This window comes from Monodon monoceros, unplaced genomic scaffold (genome assembly GCF_005190385.1).
Source record: "Monodon monoceros isolate NGI ecotype Baffin Bay Population unplaced genomic scaffold, NGI_Narwhal_1 Super_Scaffold_14, whole genome shotgun sequence".
NCBI classification, from domain to species: Eukaryota; Metazoa; Chordata; class Mammalia; order Artiodactyla; family Monodontidae; genus Monodon; species Monodon monoceros.
In genome coordinates, this window is record NW_021703770.1 from 56,114,899 (window position 1) to 56,140,203 (window position 25,305).

At 37.9% G+C, this 25,305-nt stretch overlaps 1 protein-coding gene across 1 annotated transcript in view; it reads right to left on the bottom strand.

The window, feature by feature from the left end:
* Positions 1–25,305, bottom strand: part of ZFHX4 (zinc finger homeobox 4) — a 181,247-nt gene that overhangs the window by 29,293 nt on the left and 126,649 nt on the right. The window contains exon 5 of the mRNA XM_029223159.1: positions 3,469–3,537. Within this exon, the coding sequence (XP_029078992.1) occupies positions 3,469–3,537 (69 nt within the window). The remainder of the gene's footprint in view (positions 1–3,468; positions 3,538–25,305) is intronic.

The following is a 25,305-nucleotide window of genomic DNA, read 5'->3' on the forward strand; positions in this document are numbered from 1 at the left end:
TCTTGTGCACTGGTGTCAAACAACTTACGGTAGTATGTGGAGATTATCTGCGTATTACCTACTTTCTCTAATAGGTATTGAAGCACTGAGTTCCATTTGGGAAGCAAAATGGGGAAGAAAAGGAGAAGTCCAGACTCTCTCCCATTCCTCTATTCCCCTTCAATAAAACCTAAAAGGAGTATTTGTTTGGTTTGGTTTGGTTTTGGTCTGGTTTGTTTTTTGCTTCACATCTTCTCTCTCTACTAAATCACATTCATTATTCAACCCTCTCCAGCCTGGCTTCACATCCATTCCTCTTCTCAAAGCCACCAATGACTTCCATGATGTGAAATCCAATGGCCACTTTTCTGTTTGCATCTTACTTAACTTTGCTCAATAGATGTTACTACTCCTTTCTCCTTGAAAAACATCCCTTTCTTGAATTTCTTTGCATGAGACTATTGTGATTTTCATCGTACCCCTCTGAAAGTTCCCCCTTATTCCCCTTTGCTGGGGCCTCCTCCATTAAAAATCTAAATATTGGAGTGTCTCCAGCATTTGTCCTAAGCCCTATTCTCTTATCTACAAAGAATGTCTGATTTGAGGAAAAATAATGATTTCCCTAGATGATTTCATCCAGATCCATTGCTTTAAATTTTATATCTCCATTTGGATGTCTGGAAGGCATATCAAACTTAATATGCCCAAATCAGAGCTCTTAATCCCCTTTCAACATACTTCACTTTGTTTCTCCCCAGTCTCCACCACCTCAGTTAATGGTACCACCATTCACAAAAAGCAAGAGTCATCACTGACTTCTTTCTTTCCTTCTCTTATGTACACAATCCATTGGCAAGTCCCATTAATTCCAATTCCAAAGTATTTGGTATACAGTAAATCCATCTATTTCTTTACATTTCCATTGCCAGTACCCTTAGTCACTTACCTGTATCTTGCAATGGTCTCAAAACTGGGGAAGACTTGCTCTTGCTTTCCCACAATTTATTCTGCATACCTTAATATAATAAAATCGAGCCATTCTCCTGTTTGAGGCCTGCCATGGCTTCCTACTTTGCTTAAAATAACATACATAACAACCCCTTACTGTGGTTGAAATAATCAGGCCTTGCCTACCTTTATGACGTCATCTTACATTGTTCTCCCCACTCACTCATCTCTCTCCAGGTCAGCCTTCTTTCTCTTCACGGACTATCACCAACCTCTTCCCCTCCTCTGTCTGTAAAGCCTTTCCCCTAATTGGGTCCTTCTCATTATTTTGGACTCAGCTCACCTGGCATTTCCTCAGAGAACTTCTCTGACCACTGCTTCTAAGGTAGTACATCACCTGTCACACAGGTGGGGTCCTCAGACTTCAGTGGGAATCACTGTCACCCGGAGGGCTTGTTAAACCACAGACTGCTGGGCCCCATCCTCAGTGTTTCTAATTCAGTAAGTCTGGGATGGGGCCTAAGAATCTGCATTCTTCCAAGTTCCCAGATTGGGCTGATGCTGCTTTTAAGGGGCCCACACTTTGGGAACCTCTGCTCTACACATTACCTCTTTTAATGCTTTTTTCACATTTGTTGCGATCTGAAAATAACATTTATTTGTATAGTAATATTGTCTAAAAATGAGAGAACTCATTTGCCTTACTCATAACCTATGCCCAACAGTTCCTGGCAATTTTGAGTTAAACTGGTGATTCCTAGTTTTCCTGCTTGGGGTAACTAGGTCTATGGTATGATGCCATCAATTGAAAGAGGAGAAGAAATGGTTTTGCAGAAAAGAGAAGTTCAATTTGGAATATGTTATATTTGACTTCCCTGTAGAACATCCCTATGAAAATATTCAGAAGGCATGGAAATATCTAAATATAAAGCTTCTCAGAGAGGTTGAAGTGAAGATGTAAATTGTTTTGTTTTGTTTTGTTTTTTGTTTTTTGCATTATGCGGGCCTCTCACTGTTGTGGCCTCTTCCGTTGCAGAACACAGGCTCCGGACGCGCAGGCTCAGCGGCCATGGCTCACGTGCCCAGCCACTCTGCGGCATGTGGGATCTTCCTGGATCGGGGCACGAACCCGTGTCCCCTGCATCGGCAGGTGGACTTTCAACCACTGCACCACCAGGGAAGTCCGAAGATGTAAATTTTGGTGTCTTTTTTTTTTACAAAACAGTAAAGAAATGTATTGAGAGGGAGCGGTCTCCTTTTAGTCTAATATTTTTGTCATGGTCTTGATTGTTGCCCTATTACTTTCAGTCTAGTCATTAATGCAATTTTTTGATTGGCTTGAAGTGAGGAGGAAGAACGGAGTTTATGCTACTTTAGCTTAAATATGTTCTTTAGTTTTCTAGGGAAAAATAATATATAAAATGAAAAATAATTACTTATAAATAAAAAAGTATTCATGAGACACACATAGGTGAAGGTAAACTTAACTTTGAAGTCTTTTTTAAGAGGGAAGTCCTGAGTTTATATTGGAGGAATGGTTTCATTTGCAATTTTTTAAAAGTATTTCAATACCCCATTATGAATGTGAAGAACTTTTTTTTTTTTTTTTTTTGCAGTACGCGGGCCTCTCACTGCTGTGGCCTCTCCCACTGCGGAGCACAGGCTCCGGACACGCAGGCTCAGCGGCCATGGCTCACGGGCCCAGCCGCTCTGCGGCATGTGGGATCTTCCCGGACCGGGGCATGAACCCGTGTCCCCTGCATCGGCAGGCGGACTCTCAACCACTGCGCCACCAGGGAAGCCCCTGAAGGACTTTTTATAATCACTTTTTTGTTATTCTGTATAACACATTATTATTCCAACTGTATAAATCTGGAAACTGGAATCATGTTTATACAGCAGAAATAAATGAGGTGTGTTGTAGCAACATGGGTGAAATTCCCCTTAAATCATCTGAATATAATGCTGCTAAGAAGGCATAGTCTCCATCTTTTACCACACACATAAGCATGCAAAGCACAGGAACTAGTGATTGTATTGACAGGGCAGTAAAAATCCAATCAACTCATCAATTACCAAAACTAACTCCACCATCCAGGTTGTTTGACTTGGGGAAAAATAATACCCAGCTTATTGACTTATACATTGTGTAAAACTGACCATTTAGGTAAAACTTCATTGTGTGTAAATGTAGATGTGAGAAATTATCCAGCATAAGTTACCTGTTCTTTAAGAAATTGCTTTACATGTGCATCCAAATATTGGCTACATTTGATTTAATTTATTTATTATATACTGGGTTGGCCAAAAGGTTCGTTTGGGTTTTCGTCCACTCTTACAGAAAATCCGAACAAACTTTTTGGCCAAGCCAATATTTAATTTATTATATATAATATTGATATATTCTATATAAGATTTAAATTATTTGTATAAGGGATCTGATCAGTTCTAATTAGAGCAGTTCCAGAGATAGTTCATTAAATAAATTATGAGAGTAACAAATGTAGCTCATTCAAGACAGACAAGAATAAGACCAATTACCTGAGGTTGCTCTCAACTGCTGCTCTGTAAGATCATCCTCACAGGTCCTGGCTCCCAAAGAGGCAGTTTCTGCAGAGGACATCAGAGTGAAAGGTAATCAGCATGCCATGTTCAGCTCTGCAGTGTCAGCCAGTATCACAAGAACCCAAAATTTGGCTTTCAAAGAGATAAGCCTCAGGCAGAACTCAGGTGAATCTCTGGCACACCTTACATCCTAGTGGCTGGAAAAATGAGCCCAGGGAGTGGCAAGATTAGATCTAATTCTCAATAATCAGCAGCACACAGCAAGTTTAATAATACAGATAAAATATGGAAACAAGAAAGGCTCATTCTGATTTTTCCCACTTGGTTATTTGGCCAAGCCTACATGTTATAATGACAAGGGCATATTACCTAAACTATGAGCATACTTTTACTTCTCTGTCAAGGTACCAAAAAAAAGAAAAAAAATAATACTCAGTATATGGTAGCTTATGTGAGAGACCAAAGCAAAAAACAAGCACTTGAAGAAACCTGAAGAATATGTCCAAGTCATCAATAAATCCACATCTTTATTCTGATCTTTTAGGTGAGCTCCAGAGCAGAAGTGCCGGCAATGTTTGCTGGTTTGCTAAACTTATCCCCAGGCAGAAATCATAGGTTTCACCTAGCTCCATTCTTCCTTTGGGTTCCCCGTCGTAGGGAAATCTATAAAAAACAACTAGACTTCAGAAATCACTTTCCACACCGTATTCTTTCTCTACTGACTCAACACATGGCATTGATTCCATTTTACAAAGTCTCTTGTCACGTCTGTTTCTCTATTCTTCTGTCATCATCTCTTTCCTGACAATTCCAATAGCCTCCACAACAATCTCTGGAATTCCATGTCTTTCCAATCTAATATCTCATAATATCTCAAGAGCTATCATTCAAGAAAGTAAAATTGCTTGAGTAAACATCATGGCCCTAGCACTGGATTTTCAGTATATTACTTGACCTCTTTAAGCCCTGATTCCCTCATTTGTAAAATACAGATATAACTACATAAATAATCAACAACCATAAGATAAAATAATCCAAATAAAGGGAAAATATGATATGGTCTTTTTTTTGTTTGTTTTTTGCAGTACGCGGGCCTCTCACTGTTGTGGCCTCTCTTGTTGCGGAGCACAGGCTCTAGACGTGCAGGCTCAGTGGCCATGGCTCACAGGCCCAGCTGCTCCGCGGCATGTGGGATCTTCCTGGACCGGGGCACGAACCCGTGTCCCCTGCATCAGCAGGCGGACTCTCAACCACTGCGCCACCAGGGAAGCCCCGATATGGTCTTTAAAATGAGAAAAGGCCGTATCTCGTTGAGAGGATAAAAAAGCTGTCACAAAATCCTTACACTGTTAAATAGACTCAAGTTTATCTAATATTTCTAGGCAATAGCATCTGTGGTTGATTCTGAGGGCTTTAATTAAACAAATAATTAACCTTTAAAATAGAACTGCACACCGAAGCACTATTATTGCCTTCACTAGTTGTTTTTCCTGCTACATACAAAACCTTTGGCCTTTGATGGTAAACTATTTAAAAACAATACAATCATAATAAATACCCAGTGTCCTTTCCCAAACAACAACAACAACAAAAAACAATTATCTTGTAACTATATCTTAAATTAGTTTTGAAAAAAAGAATTTGTCATCAGTCTTTGCTTATAAATTCAGGAATAACTTCCAAAACATCACAACATTCGTGTCCAATCAATATGTCTCTCAAGGAGGCCACTTCTTCCTCCTGGCAATCTCTCATACCTTTATTCCTTGATCAATATTGTTCCTTTTATACTTTGAATGTCTTTTTTTCTTCTCCTGTTAAACTCTCATTCTTCCCTCAATATCTAAAGCAAGTATCACCTCCTCTGTGCTTTCATTAACAATTAGCTTATACATATGTCTCAGTACTTTTGATGTATTGTGATAACTTTTATATGATTCATGTCTATTTCCCCAAGAAACTGTGAGTTCCTTGAGAGCTTTCATTTTAAGGGATTCTCAACTTAGGACAAAGTGAGGCATATCAAAGTCACCTAGGATACCTTTATTCAAAATACTAAACCACACCCTATATCCTGAAACAGATGAATCTCAAGATGAGAATTTTATAAAAGCTTCCCAGAGCCTCAGAACTCTAAATTCAAAGCTTCCTCAATTATACCAAAAACAGAGAAGTCCTCTTACATATATATATATATATATATATATAAACGTGTATGTGTAAAACCATTTCTTCCCCTCTTTTCTAGCAAAAAACAATTCCATTTTATCAAATAATCCTTACCATTTCACACACACACACACACACACACACACACACACACACTTCAATGTATTAAATAGTCTTGTTCAAATAGATATCAGTAGTAGCTAAGTGAATGTGACCAAATGACTGCTACTCTTTAAAGATTCCTGAAAATAAAAAGAAAACAATGACATCTTATTAAGTTTGTATCTCTGCCAGATACTGTGGTAAACTATTTGTGTAAAAACAGTCATGTAACCCTCACAATAAAATCATGAGGTAATGCTTAATCTTTATTTTAAAAATCAGAAGCCTGGGGGCTCCAAGATGTTAAGGTCACTTGCCCCAGGTCCCGAAGTTTGAAACTGACAGAGCCTGAAATGAAACCCAGGTCAGTATGGTAAAAAAGTCTGAAATTTTGGATGTGTCCAGTTTTAATACCACAGTATTTAGAAGCTTATAAAGGTTTTCCTACCTTTGTGAAGGCCAGAAAACTAAGTGTGTGCATGTGGAGAGGGGTGGGAAGGAAGAGGGAAGAAAGCAACTTTTCACTAGTCCTGTGAAATTTCTAATATTTCATAAAAGACTACATTCTTTGAATATAAAATGTAACCAAATAATAGTTTGGTGCCACATTGAAATCCTTACATTTAATAGTGATTTAAGGAAATGTGCAAAATGTCAAAACCAAAACTGTTATTTCATCTCACAAATTAGATCATGTGGCACTTGGAGACTACTCCGAAGAGAGTGACTTGTGCAAATAATTTTATAAAGGAATGTAGTGCAGTATGCCACAGAATTCTTTCTAGATCCTCAACAATAGTGCCTCCTTTATACAAATGATATAAATATTTTAATAAAGGAGATTTTAACTTATCAAATGAACTGATTATAGTTTTCTGCCTGTGTTAAATGACATGTTTAAAGCCTACTAATGATATATAGCATCTTTCAATATTTCACTTTAATAATTGCTCTGTAATAACAAATCTGACTGTTGTTAACATGATCTGTCTCTCTTGCTGGTGATTTAATTAGATTACTAACTTGTGTTCTCTAGCACCTGACCTTTCTTATTTAATACTATTTAAAAATAAGACCACTGGGACTTCCCTGGTGGTGCAATGGTTAAGAACCCACCTGCCAATACAGGGGACATGGGTTCAAGCCCTGGTCCAGGAAGATCCCACATGCTGTGGAGCAACTAAGCCCACGCACCACAACTACTGAGCCTGCACTGTAGAGCCTGCAAGCCACAACTACTGAAGCCTGCGCGGCTAAAGCCCGTGCTCCACAACAAGAGAAGACATCGCAATGAGAAGCCTGCGCACCGCAATGAAGAGTAACCCCTGCTTGCCGCAACTAGAGAAAGCCTGCGTGCAGCAACGAAGACCCAATACAGCCAAAAATAAAATAAATAAATTTATTAAAAAAAAAATAAGACCACTGATAATTCATTCAGTATTCTACTCTATTCTGTCAATTTTGTGATGATCACACATTTGAAAATGATACCAAATTATTTTTATTAACACAAGGTAGGAGTAATTGCTGCATTTTCTGAGGAATAGTATATTAATTACCACAATCACCATCACTACCACCAACATTTTACAGCATTTGCTTTGTGCCAGGTACTGACTGATGCCCTTTATATGTGTTAGGACACCTCAAGCAAGAGGCGGAGCTATGATTCGAACCCATATAGCTTTATTCAGGAATAGCTCTCTTAACCACAATGATATACTGAACCATATTTTTTAAATCCTAAAAGTGGCTTTCTTTCTGATTCTGTAATTATTTCTCATTTCCCTTTTTTCTCATTTGACCTGAGTTCTGCTAATCACCTTTTCCCTTACCCCAAACCAAATGGTTACATCTCCAGAGACAATGCTTAAAACCTAAATTTTGGGCTTCCCTGGTGGCGCAGTGGTTGAGAGTCCGCCTGCTGATGCAGGGGACACGGGTTCGTGCCCCGGTCCGGGAGGATCCCACATGCCGCGGAGCGGCTGGGCCCGTGAGCCATGGCCGCTGAGCCTGCGTGTCCGGAGCCTGTGCACCTCAACGGGAGAGGCCTCAGCGGTGAGAGGCCCGCGTACCGCAAACAAACAAACAAAAAATCCTAAATTTTTAGGGTTCTTACTCCTTTTAATTATGAGAATGAAAGCCCTCACCACTCTCTCTCTTTTTTTGTCCTGCCACACCTACTCATAAGCTTGTCCACCTCACTACTCCTTTTTTCCTTCCCTTGTTTGAATAATATTTATTCTGTAAGTTAACTGATAACTTTCAGGCATTCAATCTTAGTTCAAAAGTCACCAAGTTCTTATCTGGCAAATCTTGATTTTTTTTTTTCCTGCAAATTGGAATAATACTTTAAAAAAACTATATAATCCATACAAATCTAATGATCAGGGCAAGATCTGGAATTTTTAATTTTTTAAAGCAGGCTAGATACACAAACAGAGAATTCTAAGTTTAAGATTGCTGTCATTTGGGAATAAATCTAATCTAATCTGCACTTGATTATTGCAGCAGCCCCGTGCTTTTTATATTCTTATCAGCAAATCTGGGAAGCGTTTGGCACAAGTTCAGTGGAAGTTGGAATTTTTAAAATAATGGTTGAATGTTTAAGTTGCTTAGTACTAAGATAGTATTTGCTTACAAAACTTCCATGTCTCAACCCCTCCCATTGATTTGTTAATGCATTAAATAATCAAGTGCATCACTATTTTTAGTAAAATGTTTAGCACATAAAATAAAAAATACACCACCAAACAGAGTAAATATTAAGCTAATTAGTCTAAAGTAATAAAGAGAAAAAAAAACGTTTTCTGTAGCCCTAGGTCCTAGATAACATTTTGAGTTCCACTTTACTTTCATCCATTAAATATATATATATATATATATATATATATATGCCTATTCTTATTTTATAATTGGAGAATAAGACCAAATTCTGAAAGAGAATGCACAAATTTCAACAGCCCTTCTAGCTCCTCCCCCCATTTTTTGAAGTCCCTCCTCTCTCTACCTCAGCTCTGTGACTCATTGTAAAAGGTATCTTACAGACTGGGAATAGAGAGAAGATACTTGCAGCTCTCTAGTTTCAAAATAATAAGTGAATATTTGTTGGAAACCTGTTAGGTGCTAAGCACGTAACACTCATTTCCTTACTCCATCCTCACAGTAAATCTGTCACAGAAAAGCCATTGCTTTTACGGAAGAGGTGAGATATCAAAGCTCAGACGTTTGTCCAAAGGCACAGAGTGGCAGAAGGTAGGATTTCAACTGAGTGAGTCTGATTCCAAAGCTCTGGACTCTCCCCTGGACAGGGGTGCCTCCAGCCAGCGCCCAGGACTCCTGGGCCAGGAAGCCTAAAAACTTTGAGTTTCCTACCTCCTAAAAAAACAGCTCAAACCCCTTCAAAGCAGATTCACCATAACAAGATCAATATTTAGAAGAACACATCAAATTCAACATTTACTACTACCGTGGTAGTTCACATTTTAATAAAAACCTCTGGACTTGCTTGTGTGTTGCAAAAGAGAAGCCTGTTTCCAGTTGAAGCAAGTTTGCAATTAAAAATAGTTTCAAGTGGTCTTCTCCATCCTTTTCCTATGTGGATACAAAGAGTGTGCTAAAAAAGTTAAGCAACTCAGCATGTTACCAAATGGTTTTGAGTTACCAAGCAACATCATCATTGTTGATCTGCAGTGCTTTCTCTTAAATTAGTTCTTCTAGGCAGTAATAGATTGAAGTGCATTGGATGCTCCAGTGTCAATTACCTGAATGGGGCTGGATTTGTAATTTTTTACTTTCTGAAAAAGTAAAGCTCCTTTGCCCTGCCCTGTCTGGTTTTACCCAGAAGTTATTTTTATATAGTAAGGCAGTAGTATCTCCTGGGGCCTCCCGGCCAGGAATGTGTGATCACTTCTTTCTGCTTCTTGAATCAACTATGACCTCAGTGTAATGGGACCTCAAAAGAACTTAATAAGTTCCTGATATCAATTAGTTTCAATAAATTACTCATACATCCTCTTAAGGTCTCACATTTTAAAGTGCTGTTACTGAAATATTTTTTCTTAAATTTACTAATGCCTAATACATCTCTGCATATAAGATTCTATTTTATTTGATTATTTTGAAAGTAAAAGATTGAACTTCTCTTATAATTTAGGGATAATAGCACATTCCCATCTATCAACCAGTTGCCCAGTTATCTAGACTCGAGTCCTTATAGGATTTGTGACAATCTCTCTTTATATTGTCTAAAACGATTTTCATTCCTTAGCATACTATGCTGGCTTGGCTAGGTTTCTCATTAACACAGGGACACGTCTTGTCCACACACGGATCCCTAGCCTACCCAGTAGGAACATGTGGAACACTGGCTACTTATTTCAACACTTTGCTTTCTATCTCATAGCTAGTTTTTAATCCTTTACTTTCTACTCCACAGTTGCCAAGTTTTCTGAATAGCCTCATATTAGGTTAAAAGCCTTGCAAACTTATTTTTTTAAATAGAAAAGAAAATAAATGTTTAGCCAGCAGTGCATCTTTATCACGATTTCCTTTAACTCTATCAAAGACCCCTTACAAGGGTATCGTTTACTCTAAGGGAAGTTGCATTCCTTTGTCTCAGTCATTATTTGGTTCTTAGAAATTTCTACAACTTCTCTCACACTTTCACCTCAAAGACTTCTGTAATGATAGGTGCTCCCCTCAAAGACTGCATTGTTTTAAAATTACTGCAACAATACTAGAGTTGAATCAGTTTCACAACTTAAAAAAATGTTTTCTGGACTCTGCAATGATAATCTGCAATGATTTCATCATTCCCAAGATTTTACTTCAATCATATTCAATGAGTTACTTGGGCATGCTTCTTTGGAACCATTATCCATGAAACCATCATTCACTCTGGCTGTGGAGAACCAGAGAAAGTAACCCTGTGTTGAAATAATAGTCATTTTTTAAAAAAACTATTTGAGAGTCATTCTCTTTGCTTGAAATTTTGAGCAAAGATAAAAGATAAGACATCAGTAACATAAAAATAGCCCACTTCTGCTATAGCTAAGTGGCCCTTAGAAGCCTATGTTGTTCAAAAACAATTTCATTTCAAGGATATTGACTACTCCTATGTATATGTTTGTGCTAGGGAAAAACAAAAAAAACAACCATGCACTTAAGAAACAAATACACTCAGGCTTGAATCCCAGCTCCACCACTTTCTAACTACTTGAAGAAGCAAGTTACTTAGCTTCCCTGAAATTCAGGATCCTATATGTGAAAATGGAAAGAAAAATACCCAGATTTCAGGGGATAATAAGAAGTAATGTTAATAAATATATAAAGCATCTAGTACTGAGTAATTAGTAGATGTGTTCACAGATGATTCTTCTCTGGCTTGGTCCACACTGCTGAACAGAAGTTATTCAAAGAAGAGACTACATCAATTTGGTATATTGACATTTTAGATTATAGTTATATGTAATGGACTCTCTGTCCATCAGTTAAGTGTTTTAAGCCTTTAAAAGATCACTATTATTTGTGTAGATATTTTAGAAATAGCAAATGTTAACAAGACTAAACATCGGTTTCCTAAGCAGCATAGTTTGTAAGTTCTTTTTCTTTTTTTATCCCTAAGCAAATTTTACATATGCTGCAATAAAAGTAGTGTGTGAACCACATTGTAAAGACTGTTCAGTTCACAGTAGTTTGGCCATTTACAAAAGGTATAATGAGGGAGATGAACTCAAAGGAGTTGTGGTGATGGACAAGTCAGCCCTAGGTTTTCCCTAGCAAGAGAGGGATCCTCCCCTCCCCAATTCCAAACTCCCACCATCAGTATAATATTAAGAGAAAAACTCAACCAGAAGTCAAATCTCAGAATACAGGTCTGCAAATGTGGCATTCTCCAAAAATCAAAAAATCTCCATTTATACACAAACATTGGGTCAAGTAATTTTCTAGACTATTCCTTACACTGCAGTCACCTAAATCATATGACCCACTGAGAACATCATCAAAGCACAAAACATTTATTTTTTTTCTCCGAAGCAATCCCTAATGAACCGAAGACAGTACGTTAGAGCTTTCACAAAGCCAAGTAAGGTAAAAAACTAGGAATTAAAACTCTGCTTCAATCCATGTAGATTTAAACTGATCTATTAGCATTTTGGAGCCAGCCTTCTTATTATAAAGTGAGGATAAAGTGGTCTGCCCTGCTTGCCTCACAAAGTCACCATAAGGATGAAGTGGAACTTGTTATCATCACCTCCAGGTGATCATGCAAGACAGGGAAATACAATCTTCGTGCTACACTTTCTAAATATTGAATGTCTTAAATACGCCGACATGGAAGGCACCACTACTACTTATAATAAACGATCCTATACAGTTATATATATGGGGGAAATGATTGCTTCCCATGTGCAGGCTTATTTATTTTGTGAATTATATATGGCCATAAAAGAAAATCCTCAGCTGACTAAATCAATTCTTTTTATCAACACTGTAATTGTTGAAATAAATTTATCAATAACCTAAGATAGAGAAGTTCCCTAAATTATATGTAAATAATCCTCGGGTTATTACTGTTCAGAGTTTTCTACATTTCACCACATTAGGAAAGGTCAAATTTATATAATCATATAGCCCAAATTATACTTACAAGAATTGACCTGGGCAATGATGGATACAAACATAAGTAAAATAAATCTGGAGAGGGAAAGTTAGTGAAAGTATGCATAGTCCCCGAAAAGGAAGATTAGAAAGGCTAGGCTGAAGCCAAGAATGAAAAATGTACTATTGGAATCTGCTATGAATTTTCAAGACAATACTTATGCGTACCCATGAAATGTTTATTTAATAAATCATTCATTAATGAGCAGATTGATGAGATTTGGCACATTGTTTCTTTGGACTGTATTAGTGGCAGAAAAAATGGTTTCTGAGACACAGCCAATTTTTTTCTTCTTTGTCTGGATGCAAGTATTGCAAAGGGTCCCTTGATCTGGGCAAAGTGAGAGTTTTAAGCAGGAGATGCCATGATCATATTTGCATCTTTGGGATGCTATGCAGGGGATGGAATGGAGGAGGAAGAGTTTGGTTGTTCAAAAAAAAAAAAAAAGGACACTGGAACATTCATTGTACTTCCATCTATTACCTTCTAGAAGAAATCATGGATTAAAGGAAGAATAGTGATTCTATTGGAGAGAAAAGGAATGTTAAAACATCCAAGATTGGGGTAAGAGAAAAGATGATGAGCTCAATTTTGGACATGAATTAGAGGAGAGCTGATGAGTAAACATTTAAGTTTCTGAAACTAGATTCTGGAAGAGAAGTCTGAGTTGAAAATCATTTGGAAGAAGTCATAACTAATACTAGCGAGTAGATGGCACTCCTGAGGAAGAACACATAGCATACAGAAGAGGACAGCTGAGGACAGAACCCTAAGGAAGGAAAATTAAGAAGCAAGTGGCTTGAAGATTACTGAAAGAATACAAAAGATGATGATGGAGAACAAAGAGGTAGGCACAAGACCCTGGAGTGATCGGTAAAACAGTGACCAAAGGAAAAGAACTTTCCAGAGGTTTGAGGCACGGCATAAGATTACACAGAGAAGTAAAATAAGGCCCTGGTGATATTGTGAGAGATCATGGTGAAAGAGGCAGTAGCGGGATGGTACATACTTCATAGAAGGAGTAGGTAGAACTTGCCTATGGGTCTGATGAGGAAAGTGACAGAAGAAGACGGATCAAAGATGATTCCAATGTTTTTTGCCCAAGAAATTAGAGGAATGGAGAGCCTGTTTACTGAGATGAGGAAAAGTGCAGGTGGAACAAGTTGGGAGCGAGAAGAAGGTTTGGAATCAGTAATTTGGAAAATGTTTTGTTTGAGATGCTTTGTTTATATACCTAAGTAAAGGTGTCAAGTAGGTAAGTGTGGCAGTGGGGGCAGAGAGGAGAGGGCGAGGGAAAGAGACAAGGAAAAGGAGAAAGAGATGTAGGAAGGAAGGGAAGGAGGGAGGGAGGAAGGAAGGAAGGAAGAGGTCAACATATAGATGCTCATTTAAGTCCTTGAGATGAGATTGAATAATATCACCTAGAGGATACATGAGGGTACATGACTGAACCCAGGATACACTCTTACACAGGACACATCAAAGGAGGGGATGCTGTGAGCAGTCCACTCCAGCAGGGCAAAGCACTTTATCCTTGACATTGTTTAGAATTGCCAGTGCGTGGTAAAAATAATAATCAAGCAGGCTAAACTTTAGTCAGTTTTATTACTGTTTTTAAATTCCTATAGGAATGCTGCCACTTTATTGCCTGAACGGGGGTGGAATATTCACACTATCCCCTCCTCAAATAAGAACAAACCAGTGAAGAAGACTGAGCAAGACCAGTCCATGAAGTAGAAGATCCAGAGAGAACGGGGTATGGAAGCCTCGTGAAAGAGCCAGTTCAAAAAGAAGGGAGAGGTGAACTTGTTAAAAGTTGCTGGTTGGTCAGATGAGAATTCGGAATTGACCATGATGTTCGCCGAAGAATGGGTCCTTCGAGTCTTTGACCAGAGCTTCTTTTGAGGAGTGGTGAAGGCAAACGCCCCCTGAATGTGGGTATAAGAGAGAATGAAGATGGAGGAATTGGAGGAGTCAAGAGCAGACGATTCTCAGGCATTTTGCTGTAAAAAGGATCAGAGAAATGGGGCAGCATGCGGAGGTGGCTGTGGCATCATGGGAGGGTTTTTTTTTTTTTTTTTTTGGCGGTACGCGGGCCTCTCACCGTTGTGGCCTCTCCCGTTGCGGAGCACAGGCTCCGGACGCACAGGCTCAGCGGCCATGGCTCACGGGCCCAGCCGCTCTGCGGCATGTAGGATCTTCCCGGACCGGGGAGCGAACCCGTGTCCCCTGCATCGGCAGGCGGACTCTCAACCACTGCGCCACCAGGGAAGCCCACATGGGAGGGTTTTTGTTTTGTTTTGTTTTGTTTTTTTATGTAGAGTGATGTGGAGGATGTCAGTATGAGGATGGTGATGAGCTAGTGGTGAGGGAAAATTAATGATGCAGAAGACAATGAGGCAGTGACAAGTGTCAGGTGATGGGTCTCATAGCATCCAGATGGGTGTGAATTTCTGAAGCAAGTGTGAACGGGGATAGAAGTCAAATGATCACGGAAGTCAATGGAAGTTAGGTTAGAACTTAACCTCATAGAAGCTGGAGGCTGTCACGATCATGACAAAAGTTGGGGATGAGAGTTGGGGGAGTACAAAGTTACAGAGGAGAGTAAAGAGGTGCCAAAATGAATGAGAATGTTGTAAAACAGGGACTAGAAAAGAGGGCCAGCTAGCAAAAGCCATTTTGTTTTAGCATATAAAATATTCCTATTGTCCTTTTTTGTGATACCCAATGACAGAAACCATTTTTGCTGAGTAAAGATTTGACCAGTAATCCTATCTAGCTATGAGCCAGGACCACTACTTTTTCCTTGTAGATACTATGGAGGCCATGTAAGCAATAAAATTATTATCAACAAAAATGAAAAACCTTGCAGAACATAAACGGTCTCCTATTAAACGCTTAGATTAAGTTTTATGGCAATACTATCACATTGTATCTTTCATAATCTTTCTAAGTTTGATCAAAAAAACTTACATGTGATGCACATAGCAGATGAATTTTAGGATTTTGGTACAAGGTGATGAAAATATCTCAGAAATGTATGATGACTTGGTCCATTAAGTTTGTTGTCATGGCTAAGTAGATGAAGTAACTCATGATCATTACTAATGTAAAAGGTGATGTATAAGCTAAAACCACATTATCGTAAACATCTTATGATTAAAACAAACCAAAAAATAATTCTGCAAAAATTTAAAGATATCGCTATTCTAAAATACTTGATAATGGCAAACAGGAAAAGTGAACTTTAATACGTGTGGACAATTCACAAATGATGACCAGAATTCAAATACACGAAGGGGCAAAATAAACAAAAAGCCATAAATATGGTCACCTTAAAAAAATAAAAGGTATGTTGGGGGAAGGAGGGGGAGGAATCTCGTGGTAAAAAAATAAAAAGTAACTTTTTCTTTTATCTCACTTCTACAAACTATAAATGAAAACATCTTTAATGTGGTAAGTAATTTGAGCCAAATGTAGAATTCCCTTTTGAGGATTTTTAACATTGATATTTTTAAGGATGTAGAAAGGATAGCCATATATGTTTGACCCAATAAAATAAGTAATATGGGAATGAATTTCATCTTTTTTATGGCTAATATTTTCTAGCTTTTCTATACACTATACATTTCTTTACCCCGATCTTCACAATCTGTCCTCAAGAGGCAACAGAACTCTATCGCCCCAAATACTCTAGAACTCTTTCCAGAATAAAGAAAACAGACCTCTAATTTGCAGATCTGTGTCTGCTTTTTTGCAGCTACACTATGAATTGTTGAGAAGTATCTCTTTATAGTCACAAAATTAGAATGTAAGAGGGCAAAGCCAAATGGAATCAATTTTCATTTGTTCCAATTCAACCCTCTCCCACTCTCCACACCCCGTCTCCTCTGTGGTGCCCCTGAAAGGGTTGCAGGGTATTTATGGATTGGTGTTGGGGCACTTTCTTTTCCTTCCTTCTGCAAACACAGAGTGGCAATCCTGTCTTGCTAAAAGTCTTGTAAATAGGAACCAACGAACTTCTCCAGATGGATCTCCAACAAAAATGTCAACTCCCATGAATGTTTCATTTCACCTTATATACAGTTCACCTCATGACCTAGTTCTGGGTTTGTCTTCATTCATGGGTTCAATGAGTATTTATTGAATACTTACTATATGCAACTCTGATAGTCACCTTATGGAAGTACAATAGAACAATTTCTAGATATTTTAGTTTAATCAATCTTTTTTATTCAGATAAAAAACTGTCCTGGACTTACATTGTTCCACATTCCATAAAAGATTTCTTCAATACTTATTTAGCATAAATGACATTAACAGGCTAATATAAGTATAACCTCTAAATGTTATAAATAAAATAACCTCTAACATGGTTTCATTAAACTACAAAAGCCTCTAAAAAATCATGATGAAAAATGACAATGTTTTTGTTAGTTAAAAAACAACAACAACTTATAAACACATTATTTCTGCTTTGCACTAGTTGTTTAAAGGGTTATGTTTGAAAGGGGGCAGGGTCATGCCTCACTATCAGACCCCTGCTTTTCACTCCCCTTGCCCACTTAAGTCTGAGCCAAGCTTGGGAACTTATAGTGAAATCTTTGACTCTTTGATTGCTTGTATTTAGTCAGTAAGTTTGCTCTGTGGATTTGTTTCTCACATACTTTTCCATTTACCTACAATTCTCTCAGTAACAGCCCCCTAAAGTGTCCACCACAGTGACTGACCTTGAAGGAGCTTCTGCCTCTAGGTCCTCCCAACGTTATCCCTCTGACACATGGCTGCCACATCATGCTTCCCTAAAACACCTCTGCAGTGATGTCATTCTCACACTCAAAAGCTTTAGTGTCTTCTTATTTTCTGCCTCATCAAATCTAAACTTTGCTCAGCTTCCAAAGCCTTCCATAGTCTCAACTATCTACTTATTTTTTGCCATTTTCTCCTAAATGGTCATTATTAGGCACTCAGTTTAGTTTCTTGCTTCTCAACAAAATCTTGTCAATTTTCTTTCATCCCTACGTCTGAATCACATCATCTCCCTTCTCAACTGTAAGGGCCATGCCTAAATAAATAAACAGGCAAATAAACAGACGCAGAGCCAAACAAATAAGACTCTATTTCACATTCCCAATCCTACACATTCTTCATGTCCTAATATTCCACTCACCATAACAAACCCCACAGATCCAATGCTCCTTTGAACAGTCCTGAACTTGGAGAAGTTCCTTAAACTTTGATGGTTTACATGACTTATTGTGTCAAGTATAGTGATTTTGTCTTCCTGGCAGCTTCTAAACTCCTTGAGGGCAGGGAACTTTCATTCTTTTGTCTCTCACAACCCCAGGCCAGCTGCTACGCCCAGAGCTGATGTCCAGTGGATTCCTCTCTAGGGGGTTCTATAATCAATAATGGCAGCAAAGAAGAAGAATCTTTTTCTTCACTTCATTCTGATTCTGACTCCAATTAATTCATCAAGCATTTGCTACACTTAAGGGCAAGTATTTGGTATTCTCTCTCAAAGGGAAAAGAGTTAAAAATCTTACAGAAAGAGGCTAAAGGGGGAGAAAAGTTCTTTGAGGCATATGCCAGCTTTGTGAGCAATCTTTCTTCTTTTCCTTCTCACGTACAACTGTTACAACATTGTAGAAACAAGTTCCCCTCCGCTGTTTTTCTTTCACTAGTGTCTTCTTGTGACTGCCTGGTGAATATGTAAGTCATATGCATTTAATCCTTTGAAGTTCAAGCACATTCTTGCTTGAAACAAAAGCTCTAGAGAATGAAATCAGAGTATACAATTATTGCAAAATGGCAATAAAATCACCTCCCCACACGTCCCTTGAGAACGATGGTCAAGGAAGATCTGGCTGAGGGCTGAGACAGACTGTCAACTTGACTTTTAATTTTATAAACTATGATGGTTTGGACAAGAAAATGTCTTCAAAGGGTCAATGTCATTTCTGTAAATGGAAAGAAGACTGAGTGTGAAAAGACTGCTTTGAATCAAGCTTAAGGAAAAAAAAAAAAAAAAGTAAAACCCACGAGCAAATATCAACAGTACTTTCTCCATTTTTCTCTTTTTGTTCCTTTAAGAGGAATTTTTTTAAGTGAGGAAATTGCAGTTAAAAATTATTTTATAGGGCTTCCCTGGTGGCGCAGTGGTTGAGAGTCCGCCTGCCGATGCAGGGGACGCGGGTTCGTGCCCCGGCCCGGGAAGATCCCACACGCCGCGGAGCGGCTGGGCCCGTGAGCCATGGCCGCTGAGCCTGCGCGTCCGGGACCTGTGCTCCGCAACGGGAGAGGCCACAACAGTGAGAGGCCCGCGTACAGCAAAAAAAAAAAAAAAAAAAAAAATTATTTTATAGCCCTTAAACTGAAAACATTTGCCTATTAAGCTCTAATGACCTACAATATTCTATCTGTAAAGCATCATTTGGCCCCCTGCTGTTTCATTTAACTTTAGCTGAACCTTTTTTGTTGCTTCCTAATCTACCCTAATTTGCCTAAACCCCTTATTTGTCCTTTCTCAAACTGTTTGTTTACATCTCACTGGAAATGTGTAACAATAACAAAGTGCTTTAAGGACTAGAAACAGTGATAGATTTAGACACCCAATTTTTCTTCACAGCATAAAAAGACATTCAAATTAACACACATTCACTGAGCGCACACTAGGTGACAAGGGCCATATTTGGCGAGTAGATACTAAGATGAAAACAACCTCTGGTGCTTTCAAGGAACTTGAATCCGGAGAAGGAGACAAAGTAGAAAAAAACACTACAATGTGGGAAGTGACCTGCTGGTGGTAGGAGTCAGGTATTCTTGACACAAAACAACACAGAACAGCGAACTCTGTGGGAGAATGAAGCATTAATGCAATACGTATCTTATTCTGTAACATGTCATTTAAATATATTTTTTCTGTTTTGGAGAAACATTTTATAGACAAACAATAAGACAAGGAAAATGACCAGCTTTTAAAATCTTCCCTTCAACCTACATCCCAAGAGGGAAAGGGGGCGGGAGGGATAAATTCGGAGACTGGGACGGACATATGCACACTACTATATATAAACTAGATAACTAATAAGAACCTACTGCATAGCACAGGGAACTCTACTCAATATTCAATACTCTCAATACTCTGTACAGCAAAATTCACTTGGCTGTACAGCAGAAACTAACACAACATTGTAAATCAACTATACTCCAATAAAAATTAATTGAAAATAAATAGATAAAGTCTCTCCTTCAACCTAAGTAAACAGCAGAATATGATAAAGATAAGTACAGTGATGTTCAATTGGGAATCAGAAGCTTGGGTTGTGCTATGGATTAGCCTTGTAACCCTAAGTCCTGAAACTGCTGAGTGACTGTTCCCTCAGCTGGAAGATGGTGGGTGGGACCTATCTGAGTTTTAAGGACCCCTTTGGCTTTCCTATGATTTGAACATCTGCACTTGCTTTTGTCAACTCACAAGTACTTGCTACAAGGCTGAGGAGATCTCATAAGATTGGACAATAATTCACCTTTACCTAAATATGTTATTTGTGTGTTGATATTTACAGCCCTCTCTTTTCACGTTCCCTTTCACATGACTAGCCCTTTGGTCCTTTATATTCACATAATCCTTAATTCTTTTCCAAGTATATTCACATTCACCATCTCAAGCGCTCTTACTCTATACACTAACCATACTCCAAAGAATCTTCCCTCACTCTGTTGCTAAGACATACATCTTATAACCTTCTTGTTCACTCTTATTTCAAACTACTCTGCTTTATGTTTAACTCTATGCTTTTCTGCTTTCCTTTCTTCTAAGAGGAACCAGATTCATCATTTCCTAGCCCCTCTCTACCCTCTTTCTCAGTTGCCCATTTTTCAAAATCACTGAAGTGGATTTGTTTTGACTGAGTGCTTAAAACCTCAAGGAACCGAAGAACAAAGGTGACTCTGTATACTACTTCTAATAAGTTGATTTAGGAAAACTCTGGTTTCCTAACTCTGGTTTCTTCAAAAATACGATGTCCCTGGAAGTTCTTAAGCTTGCACTGGGGAAAAGGAAGTCCGTCTATGCAGCCAGGATGCCTGAGAGGCACCCATCCTACCTAGTGTGTACATGGTCAGATTAGTGGAGTGGGCTTTCAGAGAAAGCAATAAACACAGCAGTACCAGAGAGTGGCTCCATCTTTAGAAATATAATTTTTAAGTATAACTCAAACTATGTGTCACTAGTTTTCTTTCAGTGTTCTTAGAGTTCAGCATTTCTGGTTGAGGAATATTAATAATCTAGTGGAAGCTATGGACCGCCTTCCTACAAAAATGCACATATGGATAATTCCACAGGCAATTACAAGGGAGGATGGAATTCCTAGGCCCATGGATCCCAGGTTAATAAGCTGTGCACAAATAACCCAGATAATCTCTTTTGTGGTGTTACATAACTCTTAAAAATGTAATCTCCATTCCCTTTTGTTGCATTAATGTAAAACTTTTTTGTTTGCCAAGAAACCAAGGGTTTGGTCATCTAATTGAGACAGTCATAACTTTTTAGTTTCTTTTTTTGTTTTTAGTAATTATTAAAGACAATGTTTATCAGAGATTACCATATTAAGTGAAGTAAGTCAGACAGAGAAAGACAAATATCATATGATATCACTTATATGTGGAATCTAAAAAAATGATACAAGTGAACTTATTTACAAAACAGAAATAGACTCACAGACATAGGAAACAAACTTATGGTTACCAAAAGGTAAAAGTGGGTGGAGGGATAAATTAGATGTTTGGGATTAGCAGGTACAAACTACTATACATAAAATAGATAAACAACAAGGTCCTACTTTATAGCACAAGGAACTATACTCAATATCTTGTAATAACCTATAATGGAAAATAATCTGAAAAAAGAACATATATATAGTTTTTGTTTTTTGTTTTGGTTTTTTTTTGCAGTACGTGGGCCTCTCACTGTTGTGGCCTCTCCCGTTGCAGAGCACAGGCTCCGGATGCGTAGGCTCAGCGACCATGGCTCACGGGCCTAGCCGCTCCGTGGCATGTGGGATCTTCCCGGACCAGGGCACAAACCCGTGTCTCCTGCATTGGCAGGCGGACTCTCAACCACTGCGCCACCAGGGAAGCCCCATATATATATTTTTTTAAAAGACAATGTTATAGAAGAATAATATGAGTAAAGAACAATTGTACGGGGACTTCCCTGGTGGTTCAGCGGTTGGGACTCTGTGCTCCCAATGCAGGGGGCCCAGGTTTGATTCCTGGTCAGGGAACTAGATCTCACATGCGTGCCGCAACTAAGAGTTTGTATGCCACAACTAAGGAGCTGGCGAGCCGCAACTAAGGAGCCCGCCTGCCACAAGTAAGACCCGGTGCAACCAAATAAATAAATAAACAATTGTATGTTCCCAATCAAAATCTTTGAAAAGAATACTAATTCAAATAGAAACTGAACCCCAAATGAACTGAATGTGGTCTGTACAGCACACTGAGCATTCGGTGGGCACTGACTTATGCCACCTATTTCCCAATGATGTGGTCACTTACTCTGTGTGAGTAGGATCAAAACAAAAAGGATAATGCCAAACCACACAGACATGTTTACATAAAGACAAATTAGCCGATCACTGAGGTAAAAACAAAACAGAACCCTTCAAAAGAAAAATTGATTCCATTTTTCTACTATATAAAGTCTAAAAGAAATTAGTTGAATTTTTAAACTAAAATAATCAAATGTTTTAGAATCATATGCTTACATATTGGCAAGAAACGTTACTCCAGTAGCCTAGAAGTGTAATGGATCTCTCCAAACACTTAACTAAATCCTTATGTAGAATACAGTTGATTAAGTATAGCATGAATAACAATAACTAACAAAGGTCAACTAGAGCATGTAGGTTAACCAGGAGAATGTCCAATGTTTCTGTATTATGGCTAATATTAGGCATAATTTTGAAAATTTGAGCTCTGGAAAAATAACATTTTCAAGAAGGCATTAAAATGATATGCAAAGCAGCTTCATAAAATTTAATATGTATTCTACAAAAAGTGGGGAAATTTTTGATTTGAAAACCAAACTTTATGAAGAAGGAAAGATTAAACAATTAAACTAGGTTTTCAAATGAAGTTGATTTCCAGACATCCTTTTTAATTCTCCAATTCAACCACAAATTTCGTCACTGAAATACCTAAGTATGAAAACTCTGAAAGATGTTGATATTTTTGGCTTACCAACTTTGGTGATGTTCTTTTTTTTTTTTCTCTAAAAACCTTGTAAATATTCTCAATCAAAACAAAAAGATCTGTCATGAGACTTTACCGAGGGAACAAAATGCTTTAGAAAAGTTTGGTAAAATCAAGAAATAGAGTAGATTGAAACCTTATAATATTCATTTCAAATCATCTCCAGGTAGTGAAGAAGCAAAGCAGTGTTTTTTCTCCCCCTCAATGAATCTGGAAGTCAAGACTTTTCTTATAAGACACAAAACCATACCAAAAAAAAACCTTAACAGTAAACTTATTTTTAAAATGTTTACTTTTATTTGTACATGATCCCTTGGGTGTTAAAGATGCTGAGAAAGGCCATGGGGCAGTTTAAAAACTGAAACTTTCAAACATCATTACAGTACATAATCTTTGCCCCACAAGCACCATCTTTGCCTTCAGCGTTCATAATAATAATTGCTATTTGCAAATATGTCAGTAAAGCTTAGCTGGTTCTTGGGAAAATTAGATTGAATACCATCAAATAATTTTTAAAAACAGCAACAACACAACAACGTTTTGTCTACAATTGTAAATTATACAGTACGTTGGAGAGAAAAACGCATTAGTTCAAATACTGTGTGTCACTAATTCATTCATTTCCCTACAATCCATATGGAACCTCAACATACAATGCTTTCCTTTCTTCAACTCATTCCAGTTAAAAAAGGCAGATAATGCTTAAAATATTATAGAGTTTTGAAGGTTCACGTGAAATAAATATTTCTGACTATTTTACCTCATATGGATGATAGTAAAAACACCATTATTATTTTCCTCCAAAGTATATTTTGTTTTTTAAATTTGACTTAGCATCACCCAACACTACTTACTATGAAGAATTAAAAACATAAGTTTATTAACCATTCTTAGAATGAAACTCAACAAAGAAAAAGAATGCCTGTTCTTTATTAGACAATATGAACTGAACTCAGAGTTCCCACTAAGGTTCATAGTGCACAAGTAACTAATTACAAGACTAGAACTTTCATGAGTTTCACCCCAGGTATCACAAGCTGAAATTCCAGGCCTCTGTGTCATTCCCTGAAACATCTGCAACAGAATCTAACATTCTTGATAAATGAGATAAGTGAAAGCATTTACTTAATTAGATTTTAAAGCATATTTATTAACTCATACGACAAACACTAAATTGAAAAGTGTTACACCAAAACCCAACAGGCAAACGTGCAACAGAACTTAATTTTTACTTTAGAAGTTGCTGCCTTCAATGTTGTTTACTTAGTGCAACTTTCAACATGATTCTGATGATATTTGACTCAAACATAAGCTCAGGCTAAAAAAAATTAACTCATAAAATTAAGCTTTTCCATTACTTTAAAGTAAGTGCGTTCTTAACATCCACTGTTTTTTCCCCTCTGTTCTCATAGTCTACAAAGATTCCAAAATACAATATAAAACTATGCATATCTATGTATACATATATACAACCTAGTGCAGAAAATCATCTGATTCTGTGTTTATCCGGGGTAATCTGTTTTGGTTCTGTCCTGCCAAACCACTTCTGGTGTTTCCAGCAAGGCAATGACAGCATACACCTTCTTGTTATTATTTATGTATGGAGGGCCAAACCAAATGTCTGGGTGGGTCTCCAAAGACATAAAATCGGTAGTTTTTTTTCCATCCACAGGACCCAATTACATTTAAATAAACCAACTCCTAGTGAAAGGTTGGCTCCAACAGAAAATACCAGGCAACCACAGACACTGAAATTAAATCACAGTCGTAAGTCTAGAAGCCACCAACATATTGTTAAAAATAGTCTTTAGTCCGTCTTTGTGTATTCATACACAGGCAAATAATGCACATTAGTAACAACAAAAAAAATTGCCCCATTTCTTTCTATGGGTTGCATCCTTCACTAAAATTTCCTAATCTGTAAAAGTTTTGCATTTCAGGTGAAACATGTAAAAACACAGAGGCTGCTCTAAGGATGCCTCTTGTCACAGAGCCAGAAAAACTGTCATGTGCTGCTCAGGCATTAAATGGATGAGTCCTTCTGGTTGATCCTGGAGTGGCAGAGACTTGACAAATGTGGGAAAGTCCTCAGCTGTGAGTTGGGGGTTGAGGTTGTGGGCTCTTGGTCAATTGAAAGGTTGCATTAAATGTAAATTATAGGACTGTTCCTCAGATATATACTTCTTTCAACCAGGTGAAAGGCAAACAGTGTCGTGCTCACTCAGAGATGGCCTGGTGGTGGCTTCCTAGCTAAGAGAGGAAGCCAGGCAGCAAGAAGCAATTATAATCTCCATCTCTGAAGGATGGAAAGGAAGGAAGGAAATATTTTTATATAAAACCATATTAAATTTCCTTTTTAACGTGCCTCTATGTATTTCTCTTTCCAATTTATATGAAAAAGTATTAGTTTTAAAACTACAGCAGAACTGGCAGTAAATATCACAGGAACAATTGTTCTTTTATTAAATATTTATTGAAATAAATTCCTGTGCTTTCTCATTTTTCTTCTCTGGTTCCAATATTTATTTACAGCTGATTATTAACATCTGCCAGTATAGCGGTTTCGTCCATACAGAAGCCGAAGGGTAAAAAAGTCACACACACCCTTCTAACGTGACCTG